At 63.4% G+C, this 19,803-nt stretch overlaps 2 protein-coding genes across 3 annotated transcripts in view; one reads left to right on the top strand and one right to left on the bottom strand.

Moving 5' to 3' along the window:
- Positions 1-1,539: 1,539 nt before the first annotated feature.
- Positions 1,540-8,762, bottom strand: CLBA1 (clathrin binding box of aftiphilin containing 1). Its single transcript, XM_082618002.1, has 5 exons — positions 7,563-8,762; positions 6,283-6,428; positions 4,665-4,794; positions 3,541-3,645; positions 1,540-2,630 (listed from the first exon to the last, which is right to left on the bottom strand). Exons 1-5 carry the CDS (start codon positions 8,043-8,045, stop codon positions 2,466-2,468), a joined length of 1,029 nt encoding a protein of 342 aa, XP_082474128.1. The 5' UTR covers positions 8,046-8,762; the 3' UTR covers positions 1,540-2,465.
- Positions 8,763-15,035: 6,273 nt separating this feature from the next.
- Positions 15,036-19,803, top strand: part of AHNAK2 (AHNAK nucleoprotein 2) — a 31,245-nt gene continuing 26,477 nt past the window's right edge. For both annotated transcript variants that reach the window (XM_082617978.1, XM_082617977.1), the window contains exon 1: positions 15,036-15,223. In XM_082617978.1, the coding sequence (XP_082474104.1) occupies positions 15,169-15,223 (55 nt within the window). In that variant the 5' untranslated portion in view covers positions 15,036-15,168. The remainder of the gene's footprint in view (positions 15,224-19,803) is intronic.

The raw sequence follows: 19,803 nt of genomic DNA, 5'->3' as shown, positions 1-19,803 counted from the left end.
CTGAACCGGCGCTAATAAACATACATCGAGTTATCTTTATGGACAGTAAGCGATGAGATTATCATCACACGAGAAGGTGATCAAGAAGCGTGTAGGCAGTGCAGGGTGAAGTACTGAGGTGTGTCAGGCAGTGACTGATCCCAGTTCTGTTACTGCCCTGGAGTTGGTGGATTCCACTCTAAGCAGTGCTGGCGTTGCTTCCCTCCATATTTTGATGTTGTATTTTCCTTGTCATTCATTTTTAGAATAAACATTATCACGTGTCCTCCTGGCTGGCTGTTGCTTCCTCCCCCATGTGGCTGGTTCCTGGGCTGGCAGACTCCAGCACTGAGTCCCTGGGCGTCTCTTGGCTCCCGTCTGTGTGGTCACCCAGGACTCCTTCTCTAGCGTGGAGGCATCAAGGAAGCCAGGCTCCTTTTTACACAACAGCCAAGGTCTCTCCAGGCCTGTGTCTCTGAACCCAGCTCTGCGACGCTGATTGAGACTTGGTGGCAGAAACCCCAGAGTGCCCGCCAGAGGGGCTTTCTCTCTGCTCTCCGACCCCCACTTCTGAGAGAGCTGCCTCCTGCTCGGGGGGGATTTCTTGCAGCTCTCCCCCTCACGCCCGGGCTGGAGGATGGGTCCAGACCTGCCCGCCGCTGGGGCTGCTCGGGACTGGACTCTGCTGGCCCAGCGTGGAGCTGAAAGTCTCCTCGCTCACCGCTGGGGTGACGAGAGCGGCTGTGGGTCTCTTCTGCTGCCTGATTTCAGTACGTATTTTAGATTTCTTTGCAGTCTCAACCGTGTTTATTTTAAACCATGGTTTGGTAGCTGATTGGGCTTGTTCTGCTCAGGGTAAGAGTGACCACCTCTTACACCCTGTACATCTGAATCAGGTGACCAGTCAGCACTTAACCGTGTGCCAGCCTGTCTCTCCCAAGTCAAGAAGTCCCCTCCTCAAGCAGATGGGCTGGACATGAGGACACAGAATCAGAGGCAGACGTGATGTCTGATTAGATGGGGAGTGAGGGGGAGGGGAGCGATGGTTTCCGGCCTGAGGAGCTGGGTGGGTGGGAGCTGGGTGGGTGGCGGAAGAGCAGAGCCGGGTGGGGGGAGAGTTCGCATCTGGGGCCTGTGGAGTCTGGGACGTGTGTGAGGAGAGCTGGAGACCCAGCTGGACACTGGGCCAGCGAGGGGAGGGGAGAGCTCGGCTTACAGCCAGGGGGCAGGGAGGGCAGCTGTGAGGACAGTGAAACGACAGCATCTGAATTTGAACCTGTGGGGGGAGGCACAATGGCATATTTTGGGTTGTCACGTCTGGCTTTAACCAAAGGCTAGGAAATGACGGCGCGGCTCAGGTGACGCCTGCTGCTGGGGCCCTGGGAGACCCCAGAGTGGACGCTCCCCTTTGACGGAAGCAGCATGGCAGAAAGCAGTTTCCAAATTCCCACCTCCTTCTGGCTGAAAATGAGAAATTAGGCAGGTTTCCCAAACATACAGCCCCCCCAAATCTGTTACCTCTTAACATAAGCCTCAGATCCACAGGTGGTCTGTGGAGTGGCCGAGGGTGCTGGGGTGCGGGTGCCAGCCAGCCACCTCCTCCCATGTGACAGGTGACATCTGCTGGTCACTGTGACCCCACTGGGCCTCTGTCTGGATCTGACACCTCCATTGATGGAGCTGGCGTCTGAGGCTGCCCCCGGCTGTGGTCTCCCAGACTCGACAGTGGCCTTGGAGGGACAGTGACGCCGGGGTCCTGCCGTGCGTGTGCCGGGTCCCGCCAGCCTTCAATCCCCAGGCCTCCCTGAGGGACTGGAAGGGCCGCCCGCCAGGGTTTCCAGCACCAGCCCCCACAGAGCTGGTGATTCAGCAAGAACACAGCTTGTCCACGCTGTTGTTAGTTAATAAAATTTTACAAAAGCCAGTGCCCACTGCTGGGTTCTGCGGTCACAGAGTTTCCCTCAGCTGATACAGGGTGGCTCGCCCGCCGGCAGGCAGACATCACCACCGGATACACACCCAGGCACCGGGCAGGCGAGCACACTCGCTTTGCGGAAACAGCACCCACCCCTGCGTGTGCCTTGCCACGTGGACACCCAGGCCAGGGGCCAGTGTGGCAGCAACGCACGCAGGGCCTACCGGGTCCCTGAATGGCTGCTCCCAGTGACAGTTCCAGCCACGTGCGAAGCCACCCTGGGGTCCCAGGCAGCATGGCTCAGGCAACCAGGCCTGGGGTCCCTCACAGGTGCCTCCAGCGGCTGGCAACACCTTCCCAGGGGAGGGTCCCTGGAGCCAGGCTGGGGTGGGGCTCCTGGGGACCCGGGTGCCCCCTTCCTGGTGACTGGCTCTGCCGAGGGACATTCCCCCCATCAAAGCGTCAGCCCTGATATGGAGCACCCCTCTACAAGATAGCTCTGGTTTCTAGTACCAAACCAAACCGGTGAGAAACCTTAAGATCCCTCATCAAGACACAAAGTCCTCCCGCTTTAGCAAACGTCACTGTTAAACAATGTCATTTTTAGGTTACAAGGAGTGAAAATCTTCTTCTTCCTTGGAATTGTGATGTATTGCCCATTTCCGTGTATGGGGATCTTGAGGAAGAGGCTGTATGTGATCAGGCTGCCCTGTCTGCCGCCCGGCGTCCCTGAGAGCTGGCAAGAGAGGAGGGGCAGGTCGGGGAGAGCACGCGCGCCCCCAGAGACACCCCCGGCCGCCCGCGCCTGCCCGGGGCCCTCGGCCCGTCTCTGGCGGCGTCTCCTTCCCCTCATCCTGCGCCCCTCCCCACGCGCTGCCACCACAGAGGCGCGCGGGGATAGAAGCCACAGCTTCTCCCGGAGCAAACGGGACTGCGCCGTGAGGAGGGCACGCTCGGCCCCGGCCCGTGTCGGCCGCCTCGTCCTCCTCCCACCCCGCCGGCGGCCCCGGGGACATTCCCAACGAACCGCTGCTGTGGCCGCGGTCCCCGCAGGGGCTGCCCGGGGTGGGGGTGGGGGGCTTGCTGGGGACGTTTCTGTCTTGCTGCTCTAAGCCGGTCCCAGCCACATGCCTCTAGAAGGTTCCGCCTCCTGCCCCGCGGTTTCGCAGGGCAGAGGGGTGGCCCCTGTGCCCGCCCGGCTCCCGCCGAGAGCCCCGCCTCCGCGCGCCGGCTCCCTCCACGCCCTCCTGCCGCCCCAGCTCCGGATCAGGCCCTTGGCCTCGGCGCCCCCTGCGTGGCACCCCGCACTCCACCCTGTGCCGTCCTGCCTTCTCCCTGGGGGAGGGGGGCGCTCAGAGCCAGCTCCACATCCGGGGCGGCACGGGGTCCTGGGGCGCGGGGGTGGGGACGCGCCCCTCCAGGCGGAGCTCACGCCCCGCGGGAGCTGGGCTGCTTACAGCGCACCCCTCCCAACACGTGGTCCCAGGGTGGGCGGGAGACCCTGTTCCCGGAAGAGGCTTTTCCTCCAGAGGGGCTGCAGGACTGAGGCCGCCTGCCGCCCCTCTGACCCTCACCAGCCCATGAGAGTGAAAGGATCGAAGCGACTGGAACCCGAGACCCAGGCCCCAGGCGTCCCGGGCGCTCACCTTGGTCTGGATCAGGGCTCTGCAGCGGTGAAGGCGGAAGCCGAGCTCTTCGGGCTCCTGGAGGCCGGGGTCTCCCAGAGTGCGGCCCGGGCCCTCCGAAAGGCTCTGAGGAAGTAAACCAGTGTCAGCAGAGGGAAGGAAGATTAAAAGGTCGTTTTCTCCCGTTTTCCCTTTTTCACCTGGGCCCTGCGGCACGTCTCCCTGTAAAATGGCAACGTGGCCCCGACTCGGGCTCCACTGCGGGCTGCCAGCCGCCCACCCCGGCTCACGTGGCCCTCCGGCCAAGGGCCGCGGTGGCCTTCTCAACCGAGGTCCTCGCCGCCTCTCCTCCCCCCTCCCCGCACTGTGTCCCTCCCGCAGAGACTTATCAGCCGGGTCACTGTCCAGCCCCGCAGGCCCTCTCCAGGCCAGTGAGGCCACGGCCACCATTCCTGTGCCCCGTGTTCACCGGGGCCAGCCTGCCAGCCCCTTCTGTGTTTTCCACTTTTGAAAATTTCCATAATACTTAAAAAATGGAAAAAGATCTTCGCCAACTTGGTGCCTGAAAGACGACTATCCTTACAATTTGTGTTTCTTTCATGACCCATGAGCCCTATGGCGTGTAAGTGGCTGTGAGTTGGCTCTCGGTGAGACACGTGGCCTCTGGCCGTGGCCTTCCCGAGCGCATCCCCGGCCACCGCTCTGCTCTGGCCTGGCTGGCTCCCACCTCAGGGCCCACCTGGCGGCAGACCCCACACCCCTCCTGCACCCCCCGCCCGCGGCCCTCACAGTGACCCGGCCCTGCCACAGCCCCAGCCCCCAAGCCCACCGCCTCCAGTGGCACCTGTGGCGTGGCTGCGCCCCGCGGCCCCCAGCAGAGTGCACCACTACATCACCGCGCCGCCAGGGCACCTCCTTCACCAGGCGCCGAGGGCGGGGCTGCGCCTGACGGCCCGTCGAGGAGCTGCGGGAGCCAGACGAGGGCGCCCTGGCTCACCCTTCCCGCCTTCTGAGACGGCAGCGTCCCGGCTGCAGGTGCGCGCCCCGACCCCCGCCCCGTCCAGGAGCGGCGCACAGGGTGGCTGGCAGAGATGCTCGCAGTCCAGCCGGCCCCCAGGAGCCCACCTCCACCCAGGTCATTTCACCTTCTGAGCAGCATCTATTCCGAGAACAAGAAGGAAGTTTTCCCGGCAACGGGACTCGCTCCAGAGGCATCGGGAAGTCATCGTGGTCCTGGGGTTCTGAAGAGCTCTCCAGAGTTTTCTGGATTCAGACCTGGAAAAGAGCGGCATTCATTACAAAGTGACCCAGAAGGCCTTCAGAAGGGAGGCAGAGAGGGCACCTGACCCTTCAGAACTCTGACAACAGAGCCCCGGCTTCTCACCACTTTGTTCGTTTACTCAAGCATCTACTGTCCTGCAAGTGCCCAGCACTGCCCCCTCCTCCCGGCTTTATTTCTCTCTACAGAGCACAGCTCTGGCCTGAATGACCAATTTCACCATCACGTGTCTCCTCTGAGGGCAGAAGCTCTGGGAGGCCAGATATTCTGCAGTCTTGTTTCCTGATGATCTCAGGTGCCTAGAACCACGCCAGGTACCACAGAGAAGTCCAGAAACCGAGAGGAGCAGGTGCCCAGAGGAATAAACACAGAGCGTGTGCCATGGCCCCGCCCTGCCGCTCAGCCTGGCCTCCAGGACAGGAGGCATGGCAGGCACGCAAACGGCTACAGGGGGACAGACTCGCCAAGTGCCGAGCCGCTTCCAGACCACCCCAGAGTAACCCTAACCCTCTGTGTCACCACAGCGTCCAGCCCGGCCCGGTCCCGACACTCAGGACCACCTGTGCCTGCGGGTGCCCCAGGATCACACGGCCCGCCTTCTGCCCTGGACCACGACCTGGGGAAGCAGCATGCCCAGAGGGCACACCAGCCACCTGGGTTGTCCTGGTCATCCAGGCTCTGGCTCTGGTCCCCAGGCCGCTGCTGGGGTGGGGGGAGAGTGCTCTGGGCAGGCGCTGGCTGGGACCCCAGCTCGGACCCCCGCCAGAGCCTAGGAGAGCCCACCTGCAGAGCTGTCTGACAAAGTCTCCGCCTGCCCGGCAGCGCGCAGGAACTAGGGAAGCTAGCTCCCACACACCTCCACCTCCTCCCTCCGGGGCCTGGGTCCAGCAGGTCCCAGGCTGCTCAGCCGCTATTTTATCCACTCGAGCTACACTAGTTTTTCGCTCAGTGCTCAGTGAAAGGGTGTCTTAGAAAATGGCAGTCCACAAACAAGTGCCTCTGTGATCTCCCTTAGGGACCTTGCCCTGGAAGTGTCAGCCTTGCTGGCAGCCCCAGGAGCACCAGTGGGCTGACCCTGCGGTGGGCCTAGAATGTCTCCAGGGCACTGGGGTGTCTCCAGGGTACTAGGGGGGTCACTCGGTCCAGTCCCCCAGGAGCCCCTGTGCCCGCCACCCAAGCCCACTGGTCCCTCCCTCACCCCCAGCACTCTCACCAAGACCCAAGGAGCTGGCACTCCCTGGCCCACTTTGCTCCAGGTGAGCTGGTGGGGGCGGGGGAAGGGCTGGACATGGCTCCAAAAGGAGGAGCTGCTGCACCTGTGCCACCGGGTCCTTCGACCCTTGGACCACAGGTGGTGGAACCTCGGGAGGGACACAGCCCTCTATAGAGGTAAAAACAGAAGACCCCATGCATCCACCATATCAACCAAAGGCATAAATGCAGAGCTGCCAGAAGAAATGTGAGTGCCAATTCAAGTTCATTACCACAGTTTATGCACAGATTCAAGGCCAAGTTTTTCTTCATTGCTTGTTTCTAAGAAATGGTCTAAGGTGGAAACATCTTCAGTTGCCTGTGGGACTGGTACTTCTTGAAAAGCAAACCTAAAAATCTTCTCATAGCTGACAATAGGCTGAAAAAGAAGAAAAACATACCAAAATTAGGAGAAATACACACATCATGTGTATATATAATTTCGGTACAAATGAAATTTGTAAATGATTATATACTGTTGCTGCTACTAAAACATGACATGTTTGTTCTTAAAAATCACTGCACTGTGCATCGTGCAACGGAAACCAGTGTGTGTGGAAAAGTGTGATTAGGGCACAATAGTCATAAACTTCATCAGTGACACATGGAAAAAAGATATTCACACAATAAAAATGTGAGCACTGTTTCCCACGTGTTAATTGGTTGAGAAATCCATTCCTATTACAATAAACATGGCCCTTCCCGGAAAAGAGGTTTGCAGGTTGTGAATTAGTGTGAAGTGCTGGAAGGTGGGTTGTCTGATGTCAGGGTGGGTGTTGGTAGACCGAGGTGGCTGGGAGAGGTGGGTGTGTGCGTGGTGTATATTCACATGGGCCTCAGTTCAGCAGGTGTGGTTTTCTGCATTCACCTGAGGTTTCCTGCAAAGTTCACATTATGCTTCAATTGTTCCCCGCTATGGTAATCGCATTGGAAGACAGTCCTGTCTTCAAAACAAGCATTAAAGCAGAGCTAACTGTACAAAGAGTGGATCTTGTCAGAGGTCCTGGTTTAGAAAACAAACAGACCATCCTTAGAACCAGCAGATCCTTTCCTCCCTTCTCTGTTTCACTTTTGGTGTTTGGGGTAAACCATTTGGGAAGAGAAGGCAGAGAAAGAGGAGGATGAGAGGCGGTCACACTAAAGGGAAACCCTGGAGGTCAGGGCAGGAAGGTGGGTGGAGCAAGGGGGCGAGTCCTGGGCTCTCCAGGCCACCTCCAGTGCTTGGTCAGTGCATGCACACTGAAATGTGACCCTTGGTGAGGTTTTCTAAATAAGTAGATTGACAACTCAGACGAAAGAAAAGCTCTTTCACCACGTGCCCTAAACTGGGGCCAGGAAAGCACAGCCTGGTTGATGGAGAGTGGGCAGACGCTCCCCTCAGGAAGGTGGAGGGGAAGGAAGGCGGGGGTGGGATGAAGGCCAGGAGAGAAGCAGACCCCCTCCCTGGCCAGACCACCAAAGCACAGGAAACACTTCCTGTGCAACATGGCAAAGATGAATACTTTAGAAATACCTCAGAAGGTGTGATGGCGCTGGTTCCTGTCACCCCAGGTCCACCCTGGTGAGGCTGGCGAGAACTACACTCCTTTTGGGCAGAAATGGTTCTCGGCGGCTGGGGTTCTGTGGGCCTCTCCGGGAGCTCAAAGGACTGAGAGAATTGTTCAGACCTGGCTGAGGATTCCCGAAAGCCTTCAAACTCTCCCCAGGCGCCGCTGTGTTCCCCTAGGTCTGGACCACTGGCGGAGGCAGACAAGCCCTCTCCGCTGCGCCCAGAGATCCTGGCTTCCCCATCCCCATCCGGCGGGGGAAGGAGGGAGCGGAGACTCGCCCACTCCACAGCGTCACCACCCTGTCTCCCAGGTGCCGAGCCTGCACCGCTGTCTTTAGAAACCCGGCAGAAGGAAACCCCGCCTGCTTGCTCTGCGAGGTCACTCAGAAACGCGCAGAGAGGGGGCATGTGGCCAGGTGCTCCCCCCAGCTCCCGCTGGCCTTGCATGTTGGTGCCGCCAAGCCCGCATAGACGCGATGGGGAGATGCTCAGGAGACATCCACACCGCTGTGCGGGAGCTGCCCGGGGCTGGACAGGGCCCGACGGGGTTGCCTGCTCGCCCACTGCCCAGCAGCTGCCGGCGGCTCCCTCGGGAGTACGGATGGGCTGGTGTGGGTCCACTGTCGCTGTGGAACGGACACAGACCGCATACACAGCCTGGTCACCCAGGCAAAAGTGACCGGAGCCGCTGCCCGGCTTCTTCCTCCACGCGTCTGGGCGAACGGTCCAGCACAGGGGCGTGTCCCAGAGACCAACCAGGTGCTGGGGGTCAGCACTGCCTGGGAGGGTGGACGAACTGCGGGGTCCTGCCTCGGCCGCCGTGCGCAGGGGTCTGCGAGGCCCAGTCTGGCATAGCCGGGGAGAGTCCGGGCGCCCGCAGGAGGGCGGCGCCCGGGGGTCCCCGAGAGTTGGGTCGGGGGCTCGGGTAGTCCCCTCGCGGGGCGGGCGGGGGTCCGAGGCGGCCGCTGAGGACCACGACCGGGCCTGGCCTACGGCTCCCGAGGGGCGGACTTGGGGCGCGCTGGGGCCCCAGCATCCGGCTCGGGCCCGCACCCACCTCGGCCACGTCTCCGCCTCCGCCCGCGGGGGCAGCAGGCTGCGGGGGGTCTCCTCGGCCTGCGCCGGACAGTTGCCCGGCAACGACGCGCGACTGTCCAGCTTCCGTCGTCGGCCGCCCTGGCGTCAGTGCGCCGGCGCCGCGCGGGGCGCGGCAGCGCCAGGCCCCGCCCCCGCGCCGGCGAAGTTTTGTGCGCGTAGGGAACGGACTATCCGGCTGTACCCGGCCGGGGCGGGACCCGTCACCCCCGCGCCTCTCAACCGCCGCGCGAAAAGGCTCTGGTTAATTAGACGACTCCTCGTGCTGCCACCCAATGTGGAGCGGGCGCCCTACACGCCCCGCGGCCGGGAGTGAGCAGGCGCTTGCTGCCGCCGACGTCCATCCCCCCAACCCCGGCGGCCAGCTGCAGCCCCCCGACCCGGGCCGCCCTGGATGCCCTCTCGTGCCCCTGCCCCGCCGCAGTGCGGATGTGTGTAGCTGTGCCATCTGTCTTGTCAAATCCTGAATCTCCAGACGCTAGTACTCCCAAGCATGGGCCTCTTGGCAGGCAGGACCTGGGGCGCGACCCCCTCCCTCTCGGGTCCCATGTAGTGCCCTGAATCTCGGCCTGGTCACCAGCCAGCCCCAAGGCAGAGCAGGGCCAGTCTGGGCCATGGACCACCAGCCCCTCCTGCCGCCACCTGCCCCAGGGCAAGGGGCACTCATGGGCTAGCCCTGCCCTCCTGCTAGCTCCCTTCCCAGGCACTCCAGGCCTTTCCCCATCTGCCTAAATCAGCCCTCCACAGATGCGGCCATCAGGCCCCGGCTGAAGCCCTGATCCATACGTGGTCTCCCAGTCTACCTTCATGCTCAGATTTCTCCACCCTAGGACCTCCTGGGGATCTCCCTGGGCCCTGTCCGGTTTGCATGAATCACCCGCTCTCTCAATGGTCCTTCGCAGCTAAGCTACCGAAAATTTCAATTTTAAAAATTACCAGATGAGATCGTTCTCTGAACCCCGGACCTTAGCCATCTGCCCCGCCCCCTGCTTCCCGAGGGGCACAGCGGCCAGCAATGCAGTGTTGGAGCAATGCAGTCATACTGCCCAGTGCTGGGCAGACACTGGGGTGACCCCGCAGGAAGGTGACCAGACACTGGCTCTCTCCTGCCTCGACGTCACCCAGGGAGAGCGGTCCCGTGCTGTCCACCCACTGCTCGGACCCCCTCATTCACTGTCCTTGCCATCCTTACAGTCCAGGGGCTGGAAAGGGGTAGGAGGGGTGTTGTCTTCGTGTCCGGTGAGGAAACTGACGCCCAGGCGCGAAGGCCTGAGTGAGAAGTGTTGCTGGGGCTGGAGCCTGCTCTCCGGACCCTCGGCAGCTCCCCACACGCTGTCTGGACCTCAGTGAAGAGTGAGGACGGCACTGTGACCCTCAGGGGACAGAATGAGGTGACCCGACAAGACACAGGCCCGCGGTGGGTCGCTCTGCACTATGTGGGCGGCAGCGGAATAAAGCCTCCCGCAGGAGCCGCTGCAGGTCCCCAGGACCTGTGAATTTGACGTCTCACAAGGCAGAAGGGACTCTGCAGAGATGATCAAGTTACGCCTCTCACGATGGGAAGAGGGTCCCGGGTTACGCCACTGAGTTCGATGTAATCACAAGGGTCCTTACAAGAGGGAGGCGGGAGGGTTAGAGTCTGAGAGAGAAGATGGCAGGACGGAAGCAGAGGTCAGAGTGATTCAGGGCCACCAACGAAGGAGCGCAGGTGGCCTCGGAAGCTGAAGAAGGCCAGGACGTGGATCTGTCCTGAAAGAGATCCCCAGGAGGAATGCAGCCCTGCCAACACCTGGAACTGTAAGGGAATAAATGAGAGTTGGTTTAAGCCACTGCGTGTGTGTGTGTGTGTGTGTGTGTGTGTGTGTGTGTGTGTGTGGTTACACCTGGCTGACCCCTGGCTACGCCTCTAAGGAGGTGCTGCGTTGGGGGAACCAAGACTCAGAGGAGGCATCAGAGGTGACCCCGACATTGGGGGCCGTGCCCCCAATGCAGGAGTGGGTGGGAGAAGCCCAAGGAGCTGACAGGTGGCCCCTGGCTCCTCAGGCCGGCGTCTGGGGGCTCTGGGCATGACGTGGGGCAGAAGCCGAGGGCCAGGCCTCCAGGCGGGTGGGCAGGGCAGGCAGCTGTTGAAGTTTGAAAGGCTTCACGTGCTGGGGGAGACTGGCCAGAGGGGGCAGGTCCCCATTGAAGTGGGGGTGCAGGGGACACAAGCCACGACTCCCCGAGGTGCTGTGCGGGCTGGGCACAGTGTGGTGAGGAGAACGAGCCCACGTGGCCTCCCAGGCTGCTCGTCTGTCGACACCTCGGTCCAGCCCTGCGCCCCAGCCCTGCGCCCCAGCCCTGCTGAACGGTGTGTGGGGGGGGGCAGCTTCTCCTCTGCCATTGCCCAGCCCAGCCCCTCCTGACACAGCCTCAGGAACAAGGGGCCGGCTGCCACTCCGCCTGGAGCCCCACGGTATCCTAGCAACTCTGCACATCGCCTGATGAGCCATGGGGAGGGCCACTCACTCCAGGGAGCACCTAGCTGGTCCGCTCCTCAGCCCCGAGTCCTTAGGGTGAGTCAAGGAGGACACCCATCCCCAGGCCTGGAGTGGGCACTCAGCTTGGGGGAGAGCGAGGCAGTTAGAGGCGGGGGCCAGCAGACCTGGAGCCCTTCCCCCCGCCTCTGTGCAGAGGACTGGGTGGGAGGGCAGATGGCAGTGGAGGACGTCCCTGGTGCCCCCACCACCCTAGTGTGCCCCTCCAGCTGGGCTGGGCTAGGGCAGGGACAGTGGCAGAGCTATTTTGGCTTATACTGCTGCGGCTGCTGCAAGGAGGCATCAATCACTGATGCTCTGGGCATCCCTGCCTGCCCGGAGTGGCACGAGAGCGGCCAGCCAGGTGGGTGGGGCAGGCCTGGGGCTCTGCTGAGGAGCGGGGCCTAAGGAGCTACGGCCGGCCGGCAGCCCTGGCCCCTCACCCTGTCCCCAGCAGTGCACTGCACCGCCAGTCCCAGCACCTGGCTACCTAGTCTGAGACCCGCGACCAGCGGGCCGGGCCAGGGCTGGGGTGTGGCGCCAGCCTCCCTGGCACAGTGGTCCTAGGGAGGGGGTTGAGCAAGTGCGGGCCAGCGGGAGAGAGCGCGGGCTGCTTACAGCCCCCACAGGCCGCCCCCCGCAGGGGTGACCCTCAGAAATGGTGCGGGGCCTTGTGTGTGCCAAGGGTGGCTGTGAGTCAGCCCGCGTCTCCATGCTTCTTGAGGGGCAGCTATTCCTGAGCCATGCCCAGCTGCTGTGCCCTCCGCCAGCGGGGTGTCTGTCCCCAGAGGGGGACCTCAGGACGGGGCTGGAGCGGAGTGTGACGGCAGGAGCTCCTGGCTGCGCAGGGCTCTGCGGCAGGCACCTGGCCAGGCCTCGGCTGGGCGGTAAGGAGGGCGGGGGTCAGGCACAGATGGGCCTCGCAGGTCCTACCCGGGCAGCCTTCTCCCCATCAGGCGCTGTGACCCTGGGGCCAGGCCGGGGTTCCAAGGCCCCCGCGGGTGGGAGGAGGGATTGGTAGGAGGAGGCAGGGCCCAGCCTGGCTGGCCTGGGGCTGACTCATGGGCAGCCTCCCTCTACACAGCTGCAGTCGCCATCTGTGGGATATACTGCCTGAGGGACCACACCCTTCCAGAGATGAAATGGGCCTACAGGGCCCCAGGTGGTACATAGGGGTGCGCACAGGGGGTGAGGCCGACCCTCTGCCTCAGGGGACACAGCAGAGGGGAAGGGGCAACCCCTTGGCTTGGGGGGGGGCGGTCCCTGCCTACCCTCATCCTGAATCAGGGGCCCTGAGCCAGTGCTGAGTCAACTCCCTGGCTGCAGAGTGAACTCGGCCCCAGCAGGAAAATGTAAGCCCACCCAACCCTCACCAAGCCCAAAGGCAGAAGTGGCCCCAGGGAGGGTCCCTGCCTCAGCCTCCCCCAGGCCTTGGCTGGCCAGGATTCCCAGGGAGCACCCCATTGCCTAGGGACTGTCCCCAGAGGGGCCAGCGGTGCCCGACTCCACTCTCCCTCAGTGGCCACATGAGACCCCCTCCTCCTGGCCTCTGTCTAGGTGGGGCAGCCCCCTGGCCTCCCCACCCAAAGCTCCATCCTCCCCTCCCCACAGAGCTGACAGGAGCCACCACAGCCCTGTGTGCAGCATGATGGACAATCAGGATATGTCACACAGGGTGAGGCCACTTCAGCTGAATGGGGGCCCAGGATCCACACGACTTATCCAAGTTCACATGCCTAATAGGGCAGGGGGACAGAGAGCTTGTGCTGACTGCACAGACTGCCCCTTGTTCCCAGGCCCACAAGGCCAGAGTCACACACACAGAGGACAGGCAGGCTGAGACCCCCGACAGGCCCGAGCAGACGCCAGACACACCCAGGGACACATACAGCTCTCTCCCTGTGCCCACAAGTAACTGATTCCCATCCGGACAGAGCAGGGCAGGGTCTCGGGCCCCAGGGCAATGCTGCCCGGCCTGAGAGAAGACACCAGGGCAGGAGGGGTGAGACCCAAGCCCCAGTGTCCCCCACTAAAGGACAGGGCTGTGCCCCGTCATGCCATGGGCTCGAGAGACGGGAGGCTGCCAGGGCCTCTTCCCGGCAGTGATGTGTCTGTCCGCCTGACTGTCTGCTGGAAGGCTGCCCAGCTGCAGCCCAGCTAACGGGAACTGCCGGGCATGAGTCGTCCCGCTGGGCAGGCTCACCTGGGCCCTGCCAGCTGTGCATATCCCTGAGTGAGCCCAGGAATAAGTAGTGTGCTCTGTGTGTGCACCTGTGTGTGTCTGCATCCTGTGTGTGTGCACATCCCGGCACGTGGGCCTGAGTGGGTGCATGTGTATGAGCATGTTCCCAAGCATCTGTGTGTGTGTGCGCGTGTGTGTGCCTGTCTCTGAGTGCATGGGGACATATCCAAGTAGACCTATGTCTGTGTATTGGTGTCCGTGTGTGACACCTCATCTACAAGCGTTTGTGTGTCTGTGTCATGTGTGTGTCTATGCGTGTTTCTGTGTCTGTGTCAAGTCTGTGTGTCTGTGTGGTCCTCCTGTTTCAGCCTGGCCCCTTTCTGCCCCAGGAAAAGTCGTCTGTGTGTGTTTCATCTGCCCCAGCACCACCGGCACCATTCCAGGGCCGCCCCCAGGGACGTGCTGGCCCCAGCTCCTCACCCCACCCCAGCAGGGCCGCCCTCCCCAAGGGGCCCTTCCTCAGCTCTACGCCAGGCTGGGCCTCAGGTAACCCCCTACTTCCTCGGAAACAGAGCTCTCCCAGCCATCCCCACTCCCTGCCCACACCCCCAGACGTGCCCCGTTGCACACGTCTGCACGACACCCAAGCTGGAGCCCAGGGTGGCCCCTAAGCCTCCCCAGTGGTCTTCCAAGTCCCCTCTGCCAGCTTCCGGAACATCCAGGACCCTTCTCCCTCATCACAACCTTGCCTCGGTCCAGCCCCCACCCTCTTGCGGGGCTCCTGACCTCCAGCACTGCGACCCTAGCGACATCCCCCAGCCACCTGGTAGTCAGCCCTGCTGCCCCCTGCCCCCAGCCCCACTGAGCCTAACTTCCAGCGCTCTTACTCTGTCCGTCCTCTGCACACACACTACTGCGTTGCTTCGGTCCAGAACGCTGTTCCCTACTCCTTAAGTCCGAGCTTAGACTGTCCGCTCGGAGCCTTCCAGGACCCCTCCCCACCCACCCCCACGTGGCAGCATGCTACCCCGCTGCGCACGCCTCCAGACCAGGAGCCCCCAGGACCGGGCTAGTGGGGTCAGATCACATGCCGTGGCCTCCCTGGGCTCCCGCTGCCCCTACGCCCTCGCCCAGGGTGCCCCGCTCCCCAGCTTGTGACTGAAATGTCTTGTCTCTGGACTGTGGGAGGCAAGACTGCGGCGCGCAGATCAAGTCCGGGAGTCCTGGCGCAGCGTCCGGGGACCGCCCCCGGGCCCCCCCCCGGGCCCCCCCCCCAGAAGGCGTCCAAAGTCAACACTCAGGACTCTGTTGCGGCGCGGGGCGGGGCCAATCTAGTGGCGGGGCGGGCCTGCCGCGGAGCCTGTGCCGGTGATCGGACTGGAGGTGGGACGTTGGCGGGGTCGGGACTGAGAGGCGGGGCCTTAGTGGGCGGGGCCTGGGTCAAGCCGGTTCCCGGCTGGACAGGGGCGTGGCGTGGCCCTTAGGGGGCGGGGCCTGGAGGGCAGCAGCCAATGGGCTGAATGAGGCCGGCGGCGCCGCCCGCGCTCGCTCCGCAGTGGCTGGGCTCGGGCTGGGCTGGCCGGGGCGGGGTCCTGGCGGTGGCGGGGTTGGGGACGCGGGCTCCGCCCGCAGTCCGCGGCCTGCAGCCAGCGGCATCGCAGGCCTGCGGAGGCAGAGCGCTGTGCTCGTCCGCCCCACTGGCCGCCCGCTCGGCGGAACCGGGATCTGCGACTGGACGCGACGGGCCGCCGCCGGCCAGCACCGCCCGGCCGCCAAGATGTGCGACTGCTTCCACATGGTGCTGCCCACCTGGCCCGGAGCCCCCGGCAGCGGTGCGCCTCCTCCTCGCCTGCAGCCCGCTCCCCTCGGGGCGGGTGGGCTCCGCGCGGGGCGCGCGCGCCGGGCGGGTCCTGGGGCGCGCAGTGCGGGTGGGCTGCGGCGCCGGCCGGGGTGGGGGAGCCTCTGGGACCGGCCCGCGATCTCGAGCGCGTTTCTGCGCCTCGGGGGCTGCTCGGGTCTGTGCCTCCCTCCTCCTGCGTCTCGTCTCTTACCTGTCCCTGTCCCTCGGCCTCCCACCCCTCTCCATCCCTGCCGCTCACTTTGTTTCTCTGGGTCGCTGACTCGTCTCTACCACTCTGTCACTCCTCGCCTCTCTCTCTGTCACTCACTGTCCTGTCTGTCTCTCCCTCTCTGTCAACTGTACCCCTGCTGTAGCCCTCTGGGACGTGTGCTGTCCCTAGAGGCAGCCGCCTGGGGAGGGCCACACGTGTAAGTGGGGCATGACTGCCGTGGGTCACCAGGCGGTGGGAACCTGCCGCCAGGACTGCCCTCTGATCTGCTTTTGGGGAGAGCAGTCTGGCTGGACCAGGAGTTAGGGTTGTTGGCTTTGGTCCAGGACTGCTAGGCTGGGCTGGGCTGGGTCCAGCGTGTGGCTGCTGTGTGCTGGCTCACTGGCTAGGTGGTGGCTGAGGTCTGGGGCTTGGTGAGGGGCCTGAGTGGGGTCAGAGCTCAGGCCACAGGGTCCTCCAGTTCTGAGCGAGGGTAGGTGGGGGTTGCCCATGGGGCAGGACCCCTCCCTCTGCACCTCTGGCCTCAGAATGAGAACCAGGTGCTCTGTCTGTCATCTGTCTGTCCCTGCACTGGGCCTGGTTCCAGGGCCTGGGTGTCTCAGCATCGTGGAGGGCAGGGTGGGGTGGGGCAGGGACAGTCTTCCCAGCCCAGGGTCAGTACTGCCGCAGCCTGGCCACACCCAGGACACCTGGCCGGCTGCCGGCAAGGGGGGCTGGGGCCACGCTGCATCAGCACAGGCGGAACCCCGCTGCCTGGGGAAAGCAGAGATCGATGATGATGGTACTGCTGATGCAGAGGGGGTGGGGCTCCCCTTCAGCTGCAGCAGGAGCCCCCATGGTCCCTCCTGTTGCCCATTCATCTGGTTAGCACTGAAGCCTAGCTGACCTCCTGTTTCGGCCTCCCTTGCCCAGGTGGGAACCCAAGGCACCCCGATTCTCCCTGGACAGCCAACGGGAGAATGATGGGTCCCCAGCCCCCTCCTCCTGACTGGCGGGCCTGGCCCACACCCCTGGGAATCTGCCGCACCACAGGGAGAGGGGCGGGGCCCCAAGGACTTGGGGCCGTTGTCCTGCCTCGCGTCCCACAGCGGCCTCCTCACTCACCGGCCGCCTGGAGGCTCCCAAGCTGCAGGGACTCGGGCCATCTTATCCACCCTCCTGCCTTGCAGAGGCCTGTGCTGGGAGCACCTCCCAAGCTGAGGCCCTCATTCTGACTCTGACATGTGGTTCTCTGGCCTCTGGGGCAGTTCCTCCTTGAGTCCAGCCTGCAAAACCATCCCCTCTTAGGGAACAAGGTCAGTGGCTTTCATGGGGCGTTGGCAGGAGACCTGGCCCTGGGGGGTTGTGTCCAACATGCAGATTCCCAGGCCATCCCCATCCTTCTGAGGAGGCCAGGGAACATGCATTCCTAATAAAGAGCCATGGGGATTCAGTCCAGGCATTTTCCAGCTGCAATTCCCTCCTAGCAGGCCAGAGGTGGGCAGGCCCTCCCCGCCCCTCGTGTTTTTCTGCCCAGCCCACACCGGCCCTCCTGGACCAGCCCCTCCAGGTCCTCTGAAGACCCCTCCCACATCCTGTCGGTGCCCCAGACAGGGGCCCGGGGGCGGGAGCCATGTCTGGTCCAGCCTGCGCTCGGAGGCTGCCCCCTGGTGGCTGTGCTGGGAACACACCAGCACAGGATCCGCCTAGCCTCCCTGTGCCTGGCCAGTCTGAGTAGCACCCGCTCACCCCCACCCCACTACTGCCTTCCCAGGAGACCTTCCCCTGTTCCCGCGGGGGACGGGAGCTCCGCCTGGGCGCACCACCACTCCACCTGGAATGGGCCCCCCTTTCCTATCCCAGGGGCAGCCAGTTCCTTCCCCAGGCAGAGCTGGGTCCTAGGCAGCTGGACTACTGATAGGGGAGCCTCCAGCTCCCAGGCTGGGCCTCTGCCCTGCACCTTCAGTCCCCTGGCTTGGCCTGAGGCCCCTCCCACACCCACCCTGAGAAGCCCCCCCAAGGGTCCGAGAGCCCCAGGAGCAGATGACACCATGAGGGGTATCTGGGTGCTCTCTCCCTGGCAGGGGGCCCCGGCAACACTGGGGCCTCTCCCGAAAGCAGTGCAATATCGGGCATCCCCTGTGGCGGCCTCACCCTTCTGAACAGGGCCGGCGGCCTCTGCACGGGCCCGGACTCTGGGCTATGGGCTGGATCTCAAACCTATGAACAGGAGTGACCATGGCTGCTCACGGCCCAGGCGGGGCAGAGAGGTAGAGCTGTGTGGCCAGGGAGGCCAAGGGGCGGCTCCAGTGAGCTGTCCAAACCGGTGGCTTTGCCTGGGTTGTCCACACTGGTGGAGGGCTGTGTCCCCATTTTGCAGACAGGGACACTGAGTTTCAGAGCAGTGACGCAGAGCCCCGAACCAAAGTGGAGCCTCTCTGGCCTCCACAGGGGCCAGAGCAGCCATGCCGCACGCCCTGATGCTGCGCTGCCCTGCTCCATCAGGCAGGGCGCCCACAAGGCCGGGCACGGAGAAGGAGGCCTCGGAGGCCATCCTGGGCAGGAGTACCGACCCTCCTGACACTTTAATGAGGACGATTCTGAAAGCCACCGCTGGGGATAGCATATGTGTTCCTGACAACATCCCACTTCTTCTCTTTGTGGTGAAACACTCTGGATAGCCTAGCTCCAGCCTCAGGAAGCGGGGTGGGGCCCAGGAGTGGATAGGAGGGTCCAGTGCCCCAAACCACCTGCCTCCCCCTGTGCGCCCACTCCACCTGGGGCTCATCATGGCCTTGCCCTTGTGAAGGCCACGGCCTCCTCTCCCTCTGGCCAGTCTCGTCCATCCTGGGCCCAGCCAGGAGCTGCCTCTTCCAGGAAGCCCCTGGATTGCTTTCCTTCAGACTCCAACCCTCTCTGTATCTTCTCTTGTGACTGCCTTTGCTGAAAGGTTGTGTTTCAGGTTCAGCCTGGGGCTGCTTTGCCTGGGGGTGGGGAAGTGGAGGTGCCATCGAGGAGAACCCCAGGGAGGTGGGGTGGAGCATGGGCCATCTGGGGGTCCCCGCCACCCATTTCAGGGGTGAAAAGCCCAGATTTCCCCAGCTTGGCCCTCTGCCTGGACAGGGGCAGGAGGAGGCAGACCCTATTATGCTTAGGGCTAATGCGAAGTGGGGTTGCCTGTCCACCCACCCATCCATCTGTGCATCCCAGGGGCCCTGGGCCTAAGATGTTCACAAATTGGGGGGCAGGGGTTCACCAGTGTTCATTCATCAAAGGTGAGACAGGTGGGGCTTCTGCCATCAGTGCCACCTTGGTGCACAGGGAAGTCAGGGAGGGCTTCCAGGAGGAAGGGCTGCCTGATGCGGCATCATGTGCAAGAGGCCTGGAGAGAATGTTGACTGGGGAGCAGCAAGTAGCTTAACAGGTGGGTCTGGGGGTGGGGGTGGGGGTGGGGGTTAAGGGTGGAGAGGGGTAGGGACCATGCTGTTAGGAGGGAGGGCTACGATCCAAGGGCGCCGGGGAGCCTCAGAGGGTTTCAGGGCAGGTCCCATGGGAAGGGATAAGGCCCAGTAGGGCGGAGGAGGGGGCATCGGAGGAGCTGAGGCTGAGAGCGGGGAGGGTGGAAGGGGAGCCTCAGCTGGACACACACGAGAGCTGGCCACACTCCCCTGAACCCCCTCCCCATTCTAAGGGCAGCTGCCTCTTGTGGCCGGAGTCTGGTCACACTGGGTGCCTTCAGGGACGCCTCTAGGCCCTGCCTGCCCGCCCTGCCTCTTCCTCCAGGTTTCCCTTTGTTTTTCCTTTTTTGGAGGCACAGGCAGCTGGGAGCTAAAGGTCCACCTCGCTGGGATAACTATTTAATAGTCAGAAGCACTTTCTAAAATGGAGAGATGGAGCTGGGCCCAGGAGGCCTGAGGGGCTGGGGCAGGGTGGGAGATGGCGTCCCACTGTGCCCACTGCTTGCCTGGTTCCTGCCCTGCGGGGAGCCGGAGGACCCAGCGTGTGTACCTGAGGGTGAGGGGCGGCGTTGGGCCCCTCCCCAGAGAGCTTGGCGGTAGAGACTCGCCGGCGCGGCGCGCCCAGGGCTGCTGGTGGAGCGGTAGGCGGAGCTGTGGCTCCCAGCCGCCAGCAGAGGCGGGCTTTCCACCTTCTTAGCTGGTTGAACTGCCAGGAGTCCTGGGAAGGTCCAAGATGGGCTCCTGCCCGGACACAGCACCGGGTGTGGGTGTCCACTGCCGAGAGGACGGCTGAGGCTCAGAAAGGAGCGGGCCAGGAAACCGGGGGTGGGGTCCTTATTTGGGCCTCCCTGTCACAACAGTGGGGTGACAGGCTCGCTCAGCCCCGTGTCCACTGGAGGGTCCACC

The sequence above is a fragment of the Mesoplodon mirus genome (genome assembly GCF_964341445.2).
Source record: "Mesoplodon mirus genome assembly, chromosome: 4".
NCBI classification, from domain to species: domain Eukaryota; kingdom Metazoa; phylum Chordata; class Mammalia; order Artiodactyla; family Ziphiidae; genus Mesoplodon; species Mesoplodon mirus.
Note: the sequence above shows the minus strand (reverse complement) of the source record. Positions and strands in the feature narration are given on the sequence as shown.